Raw genomic sequence first — 12933 nt, forward strand, 5'->3', positions numbered from 1 at the left:
ATATGCTGAATAATGTAATACAGGAACATCTGGGGATAAAAGGTTAAATATCATCAACTTATGTGTAAGATTTACTGAAACAGCTTTATATATTATTGAGAATAATTTCCACATGAATGATTTAAAAAAGGAGATGGCATTATACTTTTTTTTAACCTTCTCTGGGGTGTGGTAGAGGAGACATTATTGCTGTTCCAATCTACTAAAGTATATGTATAATTGCTACCATGGTACCATTTGTTCTTTTATATATTTATATCTAATATACAAACCATAAAATGAGTTATCAAAATTTTAGCTTTAAGGTCCCAAACACTTTTAGTGACTTCATATTTTAGTACGTTTATTGATTAGTTACATGTGGTGGTAGATAGTACTTAAGCCCACCCTCTGTTTTGGGGCATGTCACCCATATAACCCATGTGTACGAGATTATGACTGGTAATTTACATTTTAAGAATAATAACCAACACATTCTTAAATTAAGTCTTCTGGTGTAGTTCTAGTGAAGTCTCTTCATTTACAAAGATTTACTCTTGAGCATCTTAAATAGTTATGTATTATGTCTACATTTATTACTGCATAACATAGAACTTATATGGAAGTGCTATATGAAAAGACCCTTCAGTTAGTACCATATACTCTGTGGTTTTTAAAAAGAAAAAAAAAAAAAAAAAGAAATATTCCGCTAATGTTATGTCAAAAATGCAAACTTTTTTTTAAATAAGAAATTCTCATATATTGTTATATCTGTGAACTTGCCATGTGTATTGTATCTAGCTCATAGACCAATATCTTTTACATTGGATTAAACTGGAAGCGATCAATGGCAATTCCTGTCAATTATCATTGGCATTGCAAACACTCCATATACTATATACAGTATTTGAGGTGTTTGCTCATATTGGCCTAAAATTAATCACTAAAGTGGTTCTAGAAAAAAAAATTTAATTGCTTTTTGTAATGCTGAATTTGTGCTTTTCTCTTTTTCCCTCTTTGTCTTTTTAAAAAGCCCTGTAGTTTTTCTATAAGCACTCTATTGTTTCAGTTCAAGAATTAAAGAAAAGGTTTAACCTAAAATTAAAGATAATATAATATATTATAATGATGTAGAGAGTAATATTCTAGGACAATCTACAATTTAATGGCTCTGTTTTTTTAATTACTTGTCTTTGTTGTATAGCATTTTAAATGCCAGGGTGATAATTAAATTAAATAAAAATCATCATAACAAGGATAATTGTTATAATTGCCATTGACCTAGGAACCATGAAACAAATGATCACATTTGAAATATAGAAAAACAGATTGGCAAGGCAAAACTGCCCCCCCCAAAAAAAGAAAACACAAAGACCACTTTCAAAGTTGTGTATGTTGGTTGTATGTACAAAATATTTTAAGATAAACCTACACTTTTAAGCTATTTTTGTGTATTGTGGCCCCCTGTATGTTTTGTTCATTTGCTTTGTAGTAATAGTCAAAATAGTATAAAAAGAGATTATAAAACAATAAAAACCACAGTAAACCACACAAACAACGATATCTATAGTAAATAAAGCTAATGTCCTACAGAGTGGTTTAGCGGCCCATGATCTATCTCTGCTACCCGTGGGTGACTAATCGCTCTAAAATGCCTTTCCACTGCCAACAAAGGGAATCGCCGGTGGAAAGCCCTAGACATTGCTTCAGTTTTCCAAAGTCGCTTAAGGTTTCCTCCTGCAGGCAACTTTGTGGGATTTTGGAAAACCAAAAGGATGCGTAGGACTATTCTCTTCTAAATGCCTTTCCACCGGCAACAAAAGGTAATTTAGATCCCAGCAACCAAAAAGCTGGTAAAATTCCAAACTGGGGAGCTGCTGAATTAAAAACCACCAATGATATAAAATGACGACCAACTGCAAATTGTCTCAGAATAGCCCTCTCTACATCATGCTAAAAGTTAATTCAAAGGTGAACAGCCCCTTTAAATAAGATACGCTCATATAAACTAGTGTTTTGGTGCCACCCTTTGGCGGTTATAATCATGTAAAAGACACATACAAACATGTATATTTTCTAATATTTGCTCTGTCTTTTCCCCTGCCTTGCCTCCATTTGCCTTTTTATTTGGTCATTTTTGCTGCCATGGGATGTCCCTTAATAGTTATTTATTGTGAGTAAACAAGGATATTGTTATAGTGAGACTGTAGTACATTGATCTCCCTATTCCTGTGTTAACTCCTCTTTGCTGAGGAGGTTCCACTGGTCTTTGGTCAACAGAGATCAATTCTAGTGTCTGTTTCATCACAAGTATCGTACAGTGTGCATATTCATGTTTTTGTTTCACTTTCTTTCCACAGCTTAATGAGATTGTGGAGAAAATACAGCAGTTTCACATTTTGCTTTAACAGAACAACACAAGCAGGACTAAAAAGATAGGGTTTCTTATCTCTTTTTAAATTAATTTTCCATTAACAGTTTCTGCTTGGGCATTATAGAGTTCATACACTAATAACCCCAGAGTATATTTTGGCCCACTGGTAGTTATTTTAGAATCACTTGTTTAATTTCTTTTAAACAGGACTATTAAGGAAAATACCCAGATAATATTTCTTTATTGGGCTGCAATGACCAAAGATAGATCTTAAAACAATTTGTGCTCTGTTACTACAACTTTTTGTTCCAGAGTGATTTAACGATTATCCATCATTAACTTTTCAAATGCATTCTGTATCAGGACTGACATTCTATTGAAATGCATTCAAGGTGACTGTAGCTGCTTGTTGTATAGATGACAGCAATCGCTCACCCACTGTGACTTGCAGTAAATTCCAGTGTAGTAGGCCACACCTCAAATACAGTGAACACAATAATCAAACACAGCTCCCTCATTACTCTATCTCAAATAATAAAAATACCCAAGGAATCTAATTCATACAATGTGTTTGGGATGGGATCATAGTTATCTGTATTTTAGCCATGTTTTCCTTAGGAGCAAATGAAAGATGCTCCAATGTAACCTAGATCACCTACCAACAACTATTTTCTTTGTTCTCTTCCATGACCCACCTTTTAGTTTTACAGCATTTTATTGTACTGGTTTTTCAGCTTACCTCTTTCCAATAACTAGCTAAAAAAAGGTTTTATAGCTGATTGTCATATGGTGGGTTTTTAATTTGTGCAGTAGGCAAAACAACTGTTACTTGCTGTGGGTCCGTTCCAACAGACATCCAAGTGATATAGTTAAGAAATCTACAAATCCCAATTGGGCTGCTGTATTTTGAAGTCAACCCAAGCCTTCATGTGTGAAGTCTCTGATTTTTGTATTCATACTTGTACAGTATATCTAAAAATTGGTTTTGTGTTGTGTTTTAGTATTCTGTTTCTACCAAATATACTGTGCTGTCTTGTCAATCTATCATCTTAAACATTTGTTTTTTTCTTTTTTATGAATTCTTCATACAGTATATTGCTCTTTATTTACGCAGCTTAGTATTCAGATAAAAGGATATTTATGCAGGCCAAATTTTAGGGTAATATATCTAGTGTTAATTCGACTAAACCTTGCCAATTATATAGGTACTACATCGTTGGTAGGGGAAGTAACTAACTGCCAGCAATGTAGTACCTACATTTCTGGGTTTAAGGTTAAGATTTGAAAAAAATGTGTTGCTTAACAATCTGTCCCTGAAGTGTAGGTAAACTTGAAAGTTCAGGAACAGGGTTTAACGTTATGCTATTATGATAAGGTTTCAGTGAAGCATCCTAAATATAAGCTCCTTCATATCAAGCCCATTGTATATTACATGACCCTAATAATTTATTATAACATATGCTCCCTTATGTAATAAAAGGCAATAATTTTGCCTAGGAGAAGTAACCAATAGCAAACTATAAGATGTTTGCTTTTAAATGGGTGACCAATAAATGCTACCTGCTAATTGGTTGCTATGGGTTACTGCTCCTAAAACCTTTAAGCTCAGAGCTTAGATTTACAAGTTCTTCTAATCTCCCCATTACCAGTAAACTTTGCTATAATCTTTCCAGTGTTTTAGTATTTCAGCTACAAAATTTCACTTTTATGTCTGTGCTGACAAGATGGAGTTTGCAGTCGTATTTTTTAAAGTATGTGTTGGTCCTAGAGTGATGCATCCTCCAGTTTTCAGGGAAATGGTAATTTTCAGAACAGTAGTTTTCAGAAAGTAACGGTTACATGCATAATAGCGTGTGCTAAAATAACGCTTAAAAATATGTAATCGCCAGATAAATAACGACAATAACATCGCTTCTTAATTCAGACAAGTGTCCTTTTAGTGAATTGATCGTTAATTCTCAAAATATAAGAAGTTATAATATTTTTAACACGTGCTATTGTTTTTTCGGACTTTAGTGAAATCAGCCCCATAGGCTCACAGTTTCATAAGTCACCACTTCAAAATAAAAAAAAAGGGGAATGGACCCTGCGAGCAGAGAATTGGGTATAGTGCACCTTTTTTTTTTTTTACATAACCCTAGCTGCATAAGCTTATGTCAGAAAGGGGGTATATTTGAACTTTTTAGTATAAGAGCTTTATTTTGTTTTGCTATCATAGTATAAGAAAATAATGCCCCACTAAGCTCCATGATAGATTAAACACACACAATCACATGGATCAGAACTGAAAATAAGCAGACTTTTCTGAGAAAGTTCTCTTTTTAGCCATTACATTTTTTATCTGTCCATACAGCATACAGACATAAACTATTAGCAATAAATGTACTGTACAGGTATATAAAAAAAGTTTGTATAGTTCTTTAGAAAACCTTGAATGGCAGTTGACCCCAGTTAATTCCCCTTGGTTAAGTATATAATATATTTAAATTCTGAATATTGGATTTTCAATCATACATATATTTAAAGGACAAAGCAACCCAAAAAATATTTTTTGCCCAGTAAAAGAAAACATAATTTTAAGCTTATTTGCAATATACATTTATTACAAATTTGTAATGGGTTTTTAAGTTATTTGTATATATTATTGCAATGAAAAGCAGTGTTTGTCTGGCCTTTTCTATTCTCTGCCCTGGTGGCTCTGACATTTCAAACACAAGCCAGCAGATTTAAAGACCTGTCTTGCTGGAGGAGACTGTCCTTTGCAACATTGTTTAAAAAGCCATAACCAGGCATTAAGCTAATGTAGTTTTCAATAACTTTTAAAGCACTACAAATTTTCAATAAATTTACATTGAAAAGTTGCTTAGAATTATGTTTTCTTTTATTAGGCGTGACTGTCCTTTAAACGCCTAGAAAAACCCTTTATTTAGTCTTTACATTTACTTTAAACTTAGCTTCCTAGTTTCTATTGTTTTTCTTTTTGTTTAAATGAATGGCTTGACTTGCTTCTAATATAACCTCTGTATCAAATATAAATATAAATAGTGTTGAAAAGACTATATCCCATAAAAATGCAAGTAGACTTTTGTGTGTGTTGCTGTGTTGGTGGCACTTCCCAAACATAAATGATAACACATACAGTTAAAGGAAGACCAACAAATTGTTACTGTATGGAACAACTATCTGGTTGCTAGTAACAACTAAGCTGCACGTAGAAAATTATATAGTAGGATGTGTTGGAGTGGGCCTGAAAAATAAGAAATATTAATTCTCATTATTCTTTATTTATATTGGAGAAACATATTTCTAATGCCTTTGCAGAGATTCAAAACATTTCTGACCCAGTGCACAACCATATAGCAAAGCAAAGTGCAAGAAAGAAAGAGATAGAATATGAAAATAAATTGTTGAAAAGCCATGCTTAAAGATACAATATAGAACAGGCCAATCTATAACATATTAAGTTATTTAAAGGTGAACCTAAATAGGATGTTTAAAAAAACACTATAGGAATTACTTTTGCAGGGTATTTGTGATAGTTACATATTATCTCAAAACTAGAAATTATTTTCAGAGCTACTTGCCCTGACACATTAGCAATTTTTGTGTAAGGATATTCTGAAAGCCTGTTTTAGAGAATTATTTTCCCTGTGCTTGCAAACCCACCAAGCATGTTTTTGTTGAATACATAGGAGATCCATAACATCACATGGGGTAATCACAGTATTTGGGCAACGTATATAAAAATCTTACCCTTTGTTTAGGTGGGTCCGGGTGCTCATGCCCCAGACCTTCAGCTTAGGGAGCCGCAATGGAGGAAAACACAAGGAAAATTGTTGTTGGCAGGCACTCCGATAACCCAAAAAAATGTGTCAAAAAGCAGCCATATTATGTGTAAAAAATGTAGTTTATTTAATCCATATAAAACAATATGAATTAAATATAAAACAATATGGATTAAATAAACTACATTTTTTACTCATTATGGCTGCTTTTTGACACTTTTTTTGGGTTATCGGAGTGCCTGCCAACAACAATTTTCCTTGTGTTTTCCTCAAATGTTTTTGTTGCATATAATTTGCAGGTTATCTAGGCAATAGCCCCATACACTTTCAAAATTGGAACACAAGTTAAATATTTTAAGTTAAATATTTTATTAATTGCCCTTCTGGTGGGAACAATTACAGATATTTTTCTGTTCCTTACTGTATAATGTCAAACCAGCAGAACATATATGTTGTCAGAGCCTGGGATATTTTCTCTTTTACCAAAAAAAAAAAAAAAAAAAAAAAGAGAAACTTTTAAGAACATGAATGTAGCTTCTCCCATTCCTGATGGATTTTATGTGGCTATTGTCTGTGAGTGAACTGATCAAAAGAATAATCTCTAGATTTTAGCACATTAGCTATTGTTCAAAAAAGAATTTCCCATCAACAATAAAAAAAATAGCCTGTGGGCATTTCTGAGGCCGGCAGTGACACTGTGACATCTCTATGACTTGAGTCCAAATGTTGTGTCATGTGTATGTCTTGGTATGTGTTTCGTATGTTTTGTTCTATTTTATCTCTTATGTTGGTGACTAGTCAAGGTGTGATTTTTGTGAGTAGTAAATAAGTGTAGGGGTGCCAGGGCTTACTTTTTGTACCTTTTCTGTGCAGAATGTTCTCTTGTGATATTTATGTTGTATTGTCTCACTGTGTGTGTGTTCATCTATCGGTAAACAAGTGTAATTTAGTCAATGCATGATGTGTAAGTGCTCTGCATAAATTTGAAGTTGGCAGTGTTTGTGGGCCATCACTTCCACAATGTTATTGTGTTTTATTGAATCTATTCATTACATTATGTTTTTGTCATGTTCTTCTACACATTGATAAAAGTGTCTCCAGCTTCCACACTTCCTCCTATAATAAACAATCCATTGAATATATTGATTAGATGCACTGATTTAAAGTGTTTTATAAAGTTGGGTTTATTCTTATTGTGGGCCTCTTTATAAACCAAGAGAATGATTCCTATTTTGCAGAAATTATCAATATATAAAGTGTGAAAAGGTTTACATTAAAATTAAAATAATTATCAACTTTGTAATGTGAATGTAATTGAAAGGAAGATTTAAAGACTATTTTCTGCTATTATTATTTCATAATTTTGTCAACCTCCAGTAGAAAAAAAATTGAGAATAATGGAAGAATTCAACAGGTAATAGAGTTAGTGATGTTAGATTTTTAATCCAAATTCTTTCTCAGTGAGGCCCTTTATTACATGCTACATCAATATAAGGCAATAGCAAAGTGGGTTACATTTACATAAATTAATTATCATCTTCAAGTAAGACGAATCAAATGTCTTTAATGACCCTTTTTCTCCTAAGGGTCATTTTTGCATTAGCAGTCTTAGCAAAAAAAGCTGAATTAGCAAAAAAAAGCTTAAGCTTTAAAATCCATAGGCCTCAAAAGGGACCCCTACACGGGCCCATAAACTCCCAACTCAGTCCGAAGGGTCCAGCTTTAAACCATATTAAATATCTACAGAAATTTAAAAAAATCTACAGAAATTAAAAAAAATCTACAAAAATTAAAAATCTACAGGCCTCTGCAGGGGCCCCTATATGGGCCCATATAAGATTGCACTGTTAGGGTTTGAATTCAGTTCAGGTAAGAACTAATGATAAGGCAAACTCATGCAAATAGTGCTCAGATCAGCAGAATCCCAAACAAAATCTTATTTGGTACAAACATATTTATTTCTCCAAAACATGTAGATGCATATCAGATCTTTTGTTTTCTAACTTTTAGGGGACAGTTCAAATCTAATTGCTGATTGGTTGCTATGGGCAACTTCACTGGTGCTGTTGGCTTACACATTATAATAAATATGCCCCATGATGTATACGATTTTAATAAAATGTAGTCACACAGACTTGTGTGTTATTAGTCAACTAGACCACTAAACAAATGCAGTGCCATTTAAGGTATAAGAAAATTCTATTGTGGATCATTTGCCACATGGATGCATCATTTAAAATTTTATGGTCCCACGCATGTAACAATTACCATTGAGTATTGTTGAAAATAACCAAAATAAATGAACTGGACACGAGTATGTAGCCAACAACTCATTCTTACTTATCTAATTATTATTATTAGGAGCTGTAATGACAGTTACTGATTGTAGAAAGAAGTTACAATTGTGTCAAATAATTTTCTGTGTTACAACTAATATGGATTAACATAGAAAATCTTTTTTTACAGCTTTGGTAGGTTCCTCATAGATGAGCATTGCATTAAAATTAACTCAACTAGTAGGGAGTGTTTTAGCACTGCCACTGAACTCCATCTCGGTGAAATTAATTGTGATTAAATATTTAAAAATGTAATAAGGCCAGAAAAGGCTTTAGTAAATGTGCCAATTTTTCAAAACACTTGTTCCCTTCTGAGCCCACACACACTTTACTTTACACTTTTTTACTGGGGCCCAGAGTAAAGTTTGTGGCTTTTAACAAACCTTATGGAAGATCATCAGACAAGAATAAGCAGTAAATATATACAACCATTCTCAGTGGCTCATGATCCACACATTTAACTACCAAAGGATGTGGAACAAATACTACATATATATGGGTCTTGGACTATATTTTATATTAGAAGGATCATCCATACTTTTTGAGGTAGTAAAAAAATGTAACTCTCCTTCATCCCTCCCCCCCCCCCCCCCCAAAAAAAAGCAAAAAACATTGTCATAGTGTAGAGGCCTGGGACACTTTTTTTCTTGCATTTGTAATTTTTGCATGTTTCATGAATGCTTTCTGGTTAACACTTGCACTATGGAAAGTGTGAAGGGATATATGTGGCATGAGATGATATTGGTTGCATGGAACTCCACATAAACCATATATACCATTAATTCCTGTGAATTTCCTAGGATCAGTAGCAGATCTAGTTTTCCTTTTTAACTTAATCATCCCTTCACCATTTCATAACCCTTTAGGCTACGCACTCTGTAGGCCTCTTGGAAATGCCAGCCACTATTGAAACATCTTATTTGTAATGTAGGAAAATTATTTCTTTGGTATTTAGCAAGTTGGACATTCCTTCATGTATTTTATATAAGGCTGTTTTTATATAGAGCCACCCTTGAATCAAGGTATACATATTGTAATGATCAAGTGATCAGTGATTAAGTGAACAGAACATATTTTACGTAACTATACGGTGATAAACACTATTATGCTCTAATATATAACAGCACTGATTGTACAAAGTATTCTATTTTATGATAAACTGTGATTTTAATTTTGTACATTTCTGTGTTCTACCAGAAACTCAAAGGATGAATGAAGCTGTATACACAAAATAGTATAACTGTCTGACAGCACAGATTTCCTGCCCCCAAATTCTTCAGAGTTTAGAAATGTTCACAATTTCTGTCAGCATTTAAATGAAGTGCTGGAGGCACTACTGTATAAAAAAAACTGCTTATTGTTTCCTTATGTTACACAACATATAGTACTTATAGCATATACTACACTGTGTTTTTTCTTGCAAAAATACATTTTGCAGGTCAGGTGGCGAGCCTTTCGAAGAAAAGTATTCACCTTTCTGCCTTTTTTTCATCAGTTTTGACAACTGCTTATCTAATACTTTCCATATTTTTAACATCTTGGGTTCCAGAGAGGTGTCTCTCTGTCACCCAAGGAGTTACTCTTCCTAAAAAATTTCCCCTCACAAACCATCCTCCAAATAAGCTTAGTTGAAAATGCCTTGCTATTCATAACTACATTGAGCTGCATCTTGTGTCTAATGAGATATATATTTATATATATATATGTGTGAATATATATGTTTGTCTCTTTTGTAACTTGCATTAATCTACCACTCTTCCTCTCCTTTCCCCTCTCATTGTGACCATGAATTTTAGCCAAGATGTCCACCCGCAAGAGGCTGATACAGGCATGTTGTATGGGGTGCTCTGAGATAGACTGCTCTTGCATGTCAGGCACTTTGCGTAGTAACATGGGAACCCTTGAACAAGCCTTCCCAATTTCTCCTGTCTCTGTTAATGATTTCTCCACCAGTTTACGTGGCTGTAAGTTTTAAACCATGCCGTTCTATGTATAGTGTTGTATGTGAGCCTGTATGTACATGTGACATCGCTACCGTCTTGTATCGTGACTTGTGTTCCTGTGATTATGTTAAAGGGCTGATGTTTTTCTCTTCCTAAATAATTTTAATGTTCTTCCTCCTGGAGGAGGGCAGAAAAGGTTTGGCTACATTTGCATTTCAGGATCCATTACAAGTCAAGTTCCATAATCTTTGGCAATATGTAGATGAGAAGTTAGACAATACACCGTATGCCAAAGAAGTTATGCTAAATCTTAAGAGGCCATGATAGATATTATTTTTTTAATTTCCTTAAGGTAACTTCCAATTTTTTTGTTACTTTGGAGAAAAAGAAAGAGCTCTGATGCATTGACTGCACCTGTTTTATATCAACTGTATGGTATTCCATGTCAGTCACTAGACTACTGATAAATGCAAAGCACATTTTGTTCAAAATGATATCTATATATATATATATATATATATATATATATATATATATATATATATATATATATATTTATTTATTTATTTATTTTTAAATCCTGGCTTAAATTACTTGTAATTGTCATTTTGTATCAAAATTGTTTTATCTCCTAGCGTCGATGCATTTTAGAGGGGAATCAGCTTGTCCATTTGTGTAGATAAAAGAGCCATCAATATTAATGTTTCCTTTGAGCTTTTGTTTTACTCTTCTGTAAAAACAAAGTATTTATTATTATGGGCCAGAAAGGTACAGAAAGTTACACACAGTAAGATACTTTTTGCACTATCATTTTAAAACTGAACACAAAAAAAACATTAGTTGCGTGTATGAGATTAAAGTGTTACACAAAAGCACGGGCTTTATCAATGCATTCCAACTCTGTTTTGAGAGTAGCAACACCAAAATGGAGTCATGTAGTCCAGTAACAACACAGTCAAATAGCTTTGTATAGATGGGTTTCAACAGCAATCAGACTAATGATAAGTATTTTGTCTGACCATGGAAAGAGCTTGTCCTGACAGGTCTGCCTTAACACAAGCTAAGGGAAGATGTGTAAGCCTCTCATTAAACCTGACCAGACTTGAATGTTAGAGCGTTTCCACAATTAAAATCAGAAACAGCTGGGGTCCTTATGGAAGCAGTGAAGTTTGCCTCGATCATATTTCTTCATTCTTCACCCTCTAGACATCTCTCTAGTTGTGGTTAATTAACATAAGGGAAAACCATAATGACGTCTTTGTTTCTAGAATTTTGATTTTAGGGCTCAAGATGCTTGTTAAGAAACATTAGATCATTACAGGCTTTTCTTATATCCAGTCTCACAGGAGCAATTAATTTAAACAGCACAACTAACCACAATGTAGCACACACAACACACACACACTCGTTCTCTCTCTTTCACTCACATACTGTACACGTGTTTGTGGAAATACATACGATCAAACTCTATAACCCTGCATTGCACTGCTACTAATATTTCACTATGGAACACTTCTTGAATATACTGTTTATAACTATTTGTCACAGAAGTAGAATTAATATTTAAATATATAAATTCAATTTAAATGAAAACTATTGTGTGGCAAATGTTGCAGCATAGTGTATGTGAGGGAATGCTTCTATAAAGCAAATCACTATAAAAACCTGAAAGCTTTTACATAGATTCAATGTTTATGTGTTCCTGTTTGATCAAAGGGTAAATGTGCAGTTTCTACCCACAGCCAGTGTGTCTGGCACTTCAAGGGTTAAAGGCACTGCATACTTTGCTGCACCATATAACTGAGAATCTAATAAACGCATTTACAATGTAAAACTTGTAAGAAACGTGCTTAACAACTCATGACCACCAGGTGGCACAATTACCCTTTAAGTGAAAGCCTTATGTTTTCACATGCAAGTAAAACACCAGCTGATTAGGTAAATATAATGAAAATAGAGTGTGAAATCATTTGCCATTCACAGTACAGTATATATAAAGACCACTAATAGGTGTCTGATTGATTGTTTTTCATAGAAAGCAAACATAGTACCATCAATTCATAAGATGCAGCATTTTATTTTAATTGCTGTTAAATTCTCACCTTTTATTGTTTGTATGGGGAAGCATATGCAATATGCTCCACAGTTACTGCTTTGCCTACCTGCCTGTAATATATATGTAATTGCTCTGTAGTTTCATACAGAGAAATTTCTTCCACTTTAGAAATGGTGACAGCAGATTTACACTAAAGTGCATAGCTCTTTGTTATAAATGCACTGGGGATATTGTAAATATAATTCAGAGTACAGCAAGAACAAAAAAGGAATTTTGTTCATCCTGCATGTGGGGGTCCAACAGATTTGCACATTTTTTTTTATGATGATATGAAACTAGAGCCCTATGGGTTCAGTGGGTGTATGCTTAAAAAATGAAGCCCCAGTGTTTTTACTGAGCAGTTTTTTACTGAGCAGTAATGATTGTTACTGTTTGCTAAAAAAAAAAAAAATCAGGTATT

The 12933-nt window shown here is 33.6% G+C and overlaps 1 protein-coding gene across 23 annotated transcripts in view; it reads left to right on the forward strand.

Moving 5' to 3' along the window:
* Window positions 1-12933, forward strand: part of kcnma1 (potassium calcium-activated channel subfamily M alpha 1) — a 305326-nt gene that overhangs the window by 215480 nt on the left and 76913 nt on the right. For 4 of the 23 annotated variants that reach the window (XM_031906037.1, XM_031906041.1, XM_012966937.3 and 1 more), the window contains one exon: window positions 10271-10438. The exons of 13 other annotated variants lie outside the window; for them this stretch is intronic. In XM_031906037.1, the coding sequence (XP_031761897.1) occupies window positions 10271-10438 (168 nt within the window). Of the gene's footprint in view, window positions 1-2143; window positions 2153-10270; window positions 10439-12933 lie in introns of all 23 variants that reach the window. 6 more of the 23 variants (XM_031906036.1, XM_031906040.1, XM_031906049.1 and 3 more) reach the window with 2 other exon arrangements.

The sequence above is a fragment of the Xenopus tropicalis genome, chromosome 7, assembly GCF_000004195.4.
Source record: "Xenopus tropicalis strain Nigerian chromosome 7, UCB_Xtro_10.0, whole genome shotgun sequence".
NCBI classification, from domain to species: domain Eukaryota; kingdom Metazoa; phylum Chordata; class Amphibia; order Anura; family Pipidae; genus Xenopus; species Xenopus tropicalis.